Raw genomic sequence first — 6,330 nt, forward strand, 5'->3', positions numbered from 1 at the left:
TATTATTTAAAATTTTTGTTTTATTTTTATTAATCTAAAATTTTCAAAAAAAATATTTTTATTGCATATTATTTGCATTTCATTTCTTTCTCATTCTCAACCTTTACTTCATATGTTTCTATGCACTTTTTGGTACTATCTATTTTTATGTCATTGTTATTTATTTCATTAGCATTATGTTTATTAATTAATATATTTTTAAAAGACAATATATATCTTAAATATTTAATTTAATAACATCAATAAAGTTTCTTGTTTGTCTAAATAAATTTCAAATAATTAACTTGTATTTAAAAAATTTGCTATAATATTATGATGATAATTGTGCATCCAAACAGTACATATGTAATTACAGTGTAGTAAACAAACATGTCAGTGTAATTACTAAAATGTGTAATTGCTAAGCTGCTAATTACTATTCTAATAATTACACCAATTCCAATTACAACGTGATTTTCCAAACAAATCCTATGTGAATTTGGGGTGAAAGATAGGTTGGGTTAATATTAAAAATTGGTTACTGGGTGGTGGGTTTTTTTTTTCCGTTACTTTAGATAAGTTGGATGATAATATTGGATTTAAAAATTTAGATAGACCAATAAAATGAAGTCACTTGGTTCATTAAATGACTCATCAATTGTCATGCCTTTAAAAAAAGACTCAAATTTCAAATGGCAATTTTATTTTTAATAATAAAAAGAAAGTTACCAAATTTTAGATGAATACCCAAAAATCAAAACTGAATATTGTAGAAATACCAGAATTTAACATATAAACCCAGAAGAAAAAGATAGACAAGTAACCATTTTTTGAACAACAACACTAAACAGCAGAAATCAGAGTTCAAGATTACAACGCTAAAGTCACATTCATCCATAATAATATTCTGAGCATGAAGAATACGTATAGAAACATTTGCGTAACGTCCATGAAACATCGATCAATAAATGGATGACACGCCCTAGGTTGCTCTTCACGACCACGACAAAATTACTATTTTGGTGTTCACGTAAAAAATTATGTACATAATACAACGCAAACAACTACTATAGAGGAGTTTTTGTAAAAGATAAAAGTTTAATGTAAAATTTCAATTTTTAAAAGATTCCAAATAATGAGATTTGACCCAAATACTAGAAAAAACTAGTATTTGGGAATTTGAGATATTTGCCAAATAATAACAAATTGTATGGACAAACACTATTTGCCAAATTTTCCTCTAAATATTAGTTCTTGAGAAATCTATGGCCAAACGGATCCATAGTTTTATTACATACATATAAGGCTATTCAAAAGACGTGCTCAGTTGGGTTGTATAAATGGACGAAATTAGCCTCGTTGCTGCAGCAATAAATTGGCAGTGCTCAAAGCTTTTCTTTGTCAGTGTGCAAATTCCCAAAGAAGCAACATGGCTCAAAGCTCTTGTAACAATGGCGGAACTGATCAGGTACAATCCTATTCTCCTCTCATCACACAACTTTTACACTCCACTTGTTATTCTGAGCTCAGTAAAATATTAAAAACACAACTAAACTATTTTATTTTTTCAATTGTCTTTTTATTTTTGTTTGTCAGGTTTTGGTGGAGGAGAGAACAAATGTTAGAACATTTATATTAAATAGGCCTAACCAGTTGAATGCACTTTCTTATCAAATGGTATGACAACATATAATACTACTGCTTTCTTTATTTTTTTTATTTTTGATTGACTTTATCGTTCTCTGTCTTATGCATATTGCTCTTATTTTGTTTGTTCAGTTATCTCAACTGTTGGAACTTCTTCATGCCAGTAAAACAAATTCAAAGGTGAAGATTATAATATTGAAGGTAGGAGGATCCTCATCTGTTCAAATTGGGAAATCTCATTTCTTCTATTGTGTTCTGTAATGCATCAATCTATGTTGCTCGAATTCTTCAAAACTGTCAGCAAACGCCTGTCAGATTCTTCAAAAGGAGTGCAACGTCGAAAGTGAAGAGTACAGTATCAATTTTGAGATAATATCTTAGATGATCATTTCTATCAGAAAATCACTCAACTTTCTTTATAACCTTAATTAAACTTGCTCAACTAAAGATTCTTCCCTCAAAAAAGTCACTCAACTTTCTTTTATAACTTATTTAATTTATTTTTTTCATCGCATGAAAAGTCAATTAAATAGGTTGGGTGACTTGGTAGGTAAAATATTCATAATTGAGTTATTTTGATATTATGAAAGAAAGTTGAGTGACTTTCTATGAGAAAAACATTATCTGAGATATTATATATCTCTATCAATTTGATATACTAGGATTATGTTACTTGGTAGTAGTATTAATCCAGATTGCTGAAAGTTGGTCACAGTGATGATTTTATATTCTAGGATTATGCACATTTCTACATATTACTCCTTTTCTTGTTTCAATATTTCCAGGGAAATGGAAGGGCTTTTTGTGCTGGTGGTGATGTTACATCTATTGTTCATAATATTCACCAGAAGGGTAGGTTGTCAACTATATTGATTATTGGTTATACCTTGGTAAACACAATCGTCAGTATTTATAGATCATGATATTGCACATATTCGATCTGTTTTCTTGTGTCTTAATTATTTGATGCTTATGACTTGCGAGTAAGTCTGAGACTATGACCTTTGATAATGTTTGTGCCACACAACTATGCTCTATCCAGATGATGTTCTCAAAATTTTCAACAATTTAGTAATTTTTTTTCTTATTTATGCTTTCAGGTAACTGGAAACCGGGCGCTGATTATGTCCGTGAACAATACACCCTTAACTATGTGATGGCAACATATAGTAAACCCCAGGTTAACTTAGGTTATGCGTAATTTTTATTTTTGTGAAAAGGAATATATTCGTAAATCTTATTTGGACTTGCTCTTGAAGGTTTCCATCCTTAATGGAATAGTGATGGGAGGTGGACTTGGTGTTTCTGTACATGGTAGATTTCAAGTTGCAACAGAGAAGACGGCATTGCATCTCCTTGAGTAATACATTCAATTCTTCACTCGAGCTATAAGTATGATTGGTATCCACATATTCTCATGCTCATTTTTCCTTTAGGTTTGTGCTATGCCTGAAGCAGCTTTGGGAGTCTTTCCTGATGTAGGTGCATCTTACTTTTATTCGAGGCTTCCAGGATTCTTCGGAAATTCCACTTGTAACACTGTTCAGATTTATAAAAGAATGTACTGCTACATATAATTTCTTATATTCTTTGGCAGGGGAATATGCTGGTCTTACTGGTGCTAGGTTCGATGGTGCTGAAATGCTTGCTTGTGGTCTAGCAACTCATTTTGTACCCTCGGAGGTATGATGCATTAATATCCGGAATGTTTGGAGTTGCTTCTATAATTGATTTGTATATCTTGATATAGATCTCCACTCAGGTTGCATAACATTTATCTAAACGTTTAATGCTTTCTTATCTTCCTTCTCTTCACATAGATTGCCATTTTTAGAACAAGAATTAGTTAAAGTCAATACAAGTGATCCAGATGTTATTTCTGCCATCATTACTCACTTCTCTAACATACCGAAGTTGAAAGCAGAAAGTCCTTATAACAAGTGAGTTCATTCAATATCTCTGTTATGGTGTTTGTTGTTGTGCTGATTTTTGGAATTCTAAACAAAGTTCCAGGTCCTATAAGAGGATTTTTTTTTTTAACTTATTAAAGAGCATAGTATTGATGATGACATATCACAGAAATGATCTGTACTCTTTCTTATTAGTGATTTTGCTTTTGTTTTACTTTTCTTCCTGTTCTCGCAAGAATTATATGTTTGCTCTACTTCGTATATGGCCATTAGAAGTTTCAGTTCTACAATTTTATGTATGTAGGATGAAGATTATTGATCGCTGTTTCTCTCGAAGAACAGTCGAAGAAATCATATCTTCTCTTGTAAGTTTGAGAGATGGATGCATTCTTTTGTTTTCTGAGGTTATGTGATGTGAACTTGGAAACATGAATTATCAACAGGAAAATGAGGCTTTGAACAACAAGGATGACTGGATCGCCTCAACCATCCAATCGATGAAGAAAGCATCCCCGATAAGTCTTAAAATTACATTGAGATCAGTACGTCAATTACTACTTGGTCCTAGAACCTTGATTTCGCCAACATTTTCATTGGAGTTGTTGAGTATCTGTAGATTGTTTATATTAGTTCCATTTTTTCTGTTTCAGAGACGAGAAGGGAGGCTGCAAGATGTTGGTAGTTGCCTTATTCGAGAGTATAGAATGGTTTGTCATGTGTTTAGGGGAGAATTCAGCAAGGATTTTTTCGAGGTAGAATCTTTCAGCCACCCATTTTACTGCATTACAAAACTCATGACAACTTGAGTTTTACTGCAGGGATGCAGAGCCATACTCATTGACAAGGACAGAAATCCCAAGGTGCATTACGATTCATTTGATCATGTATAATCCTGAATTTAGATATCAAAAGTTTGTTTCATTCTTTTTTGACATGTTTTCAGTGGGAGCTCTCCAAACTGGAACAAATTAGCGATGATGATGTTGATGGTTACTTCTCCAAGATAGAAGATGAAGATTGGGAAGACTTAAAGCTGCCTCCATATGCAATTGCCAAGCTTTAAAATTGACTCCTGAATTAGATGTTGCAATACTCTCTACAGCTTGTTGCTCTCTGATCACTACATCATTATGAAGACCCAATAATTATTCTACGTACAGTATTATTTTGTACTAGTATTTTTTAGTTTTAATTTTTGATTTTGTGATCAATTTAGTTGAAACACAATCATACAGAAAATTCATCCACATCTCATAACACATTTCAACTTCCCGTAGGAATCAGTCCGTCCATCACACGGTGATCGTGAGTGATAAGTATCTTCCCCTGGATAGGAGTCATCCTATATTTTTGTCATTAACACCATAGTTGTTACCTACCCTCGCCCTTTTATTCCAATTTGGCAATTTTCATCAACACCATACCTGTCATTTATCCGATCTCATTCTCTTCCTCAATCATCAATTAATATTTGTTGATAATTTTTGTATTTTGGGTTCGAATTCTTTAACAATTTCAAAGAAATAATTTCAGATCTGTAGTAGTCTTGCAGGAAAAAGTGAAGGTTCACCGATTTTTTTAACTCAGTCTGATTTATTTTATTTTTTTATTGAATTTCCTTCAACAGCTTTAACTCTTTTGAATTTTTCTACAATTTATAACGTTAGAATTTTCAAATTTGTATCAGCCATCTCTTTTGAATTTTTATGTTTTGATTGTCATTTGTTCAGAAAATGACATAAATAGTCACTTAACTATAAGAGTACGTCTAAAATGGTGCGTTAACTTTACACTTAATGGATTTAGACCTTTAACTATTTAAAAACTTATCAGCTTTGGTCCCTTAACTATATACTTTAGTCCCTTAACTATAAACTTATTGATTTTAGTCCTTTAAGTATTCAAAAACTTATCAGGTTTGGTCTTTGTCCATTTTTAAAATACAAATAGCTTAGGTTAATATTAACGGAATTCATGCCTCGAGAAATTAAATCATTTAACAACTTTTTCTGTTGTTTCTCTCTCTCCGCTACTTTTTCTTCAAATTAACCTTATGCGAAAAACCTTAACCTCAACGATTTAAAATAAATTCAGGAGGAAAGAAATATAAGTCATAATTTTATTCAATAGAGGATAAAATGAAGCATATTATTGCTACTAATGGCATGAATATGCTAAACTTTTATTATAAAAAGAAAAAAATTATAACCCGTTAAATTCAAAGTTTGTACTCCAACGACTTCATTGAACGGAGTTTGTTTAATTTTTCAGAAATTGAAATTTATAAAATGGTAGATTTTTTTTTTTTTTAAATAGATCAATTTTATTATTCTATTCATTTTATTTTACATAAAGAAATTTGAGTAAATTAAATAAAATTCGCACTGATTAGCATATTCAAGTCATTAACAACAATTATATGCTTAATTTTATCCTTCATTGAATAAAATTAGGATTTGTATCTTCTTTTCTCATTAATTTTATTTTGAATTGTTGACGTTATTGTTCTTTTCATAAGAGTAGTTTGAAGAAAAAAGTGCGGGGATAGAGAGTCAACTTTAAAAATGGGTTAAAAATTTAATTTCACGAAGATTTTTGTTAATATAAACCTAAGTTATTTGTATTAAAAAAAATGGATAAAGACCAAACCTGATAAGTTTTGAATACTTAAAGGACTAAAATCGGTAAGTTTATAATTGTTTTATTAGAAAATAATACTTAGACTGGTTTAAAAGTCGCCACTTAATTTTTTAAGAAAAATCATGAAAACTACTGTTTTCAAAAGACTAAAACA

At 30.8% G+C, this 6,330-nt stretch overlaps 1 protein-coding gene across 1 annotated transcript; it reads left to right on the forward strand.

Moving 5' to 3' along the window:
• The first annotated feature begins 1,371 nt into the window (after positions 1–1,371).
• LOC125853578 (3-hydroxyisobutyryl-CoA hydrolase 1-like) lies at positions 1,372–4,578 on the forward strand. The gene is made up of 13 exons (XM_049533293.1): positions 1,372–1,447; positions 1,576–1,656; positions 1,759–1,827; positions 2,412–2,478; positions 2,727–2,806; positions 2,886–2,969; positions 3,063–3,159; positions 3,224–3,307; positions 3,443–3,566; positions 3,841–3,901; positions 3,980–4,078; positions 4,187–4,396; positions 4,480–4,578. Exons 1-12 carry the CDS (start codon positions 1,409–1,411, stop codon positions 4,340–4,342), a joined length of 1,041 nt encoding a protein of 346 aa, XP_049389250.1. The 5' UTR covers positions 1,372–1,408; the 3' UTR covers positions 4,343–4,396; positions 4,480–4,578.
• The last annotated feature ends 1,752 nt before the right edge of the window (positions 4,579–6,330 follow it).

The sequence above is a fragment of the Solanum stenotomum genome, chromosome 1 (genome assembly GCF_019186545.1).
Source record: "Solanum stenotomum isolate F172 chromosome 1, ASM1918654v1, whole genome shotgun sequence".
In the NCBI taxonomy this organism is placed as follows: domain Eukaryota; kingdom Viridiplantae; phylum Streptophyta; class Magnoliopsida; order Solanales; family Solanaceae; genus Solanum; species Solanum stenotomum.

Excerpts from the sequence above, each read along its gene's own strand:
- LOC125853578 (XM_049533293.1), top strand. The coding sequence starts at position 1,409 with ATGGCTCAAAGCTCTTGTAACAATGGCGGAACTGATCAG. Across the intron at positions 2,807-2,885 it reads CAACATATAGTAAACCCCAG|GTTTCCATCCTTAATGGAAT; the intron begins GTTAACTTAGGT and ends TTGCTCTTGAAG. Across the intron at positions 3,902-3,979 it reads AAGAAATCATATCTTCTCTT|GAAAATGAGGCTTTGAACAA; the intron begins GTAAGTTTGAGA and ends AATTATCAACAG.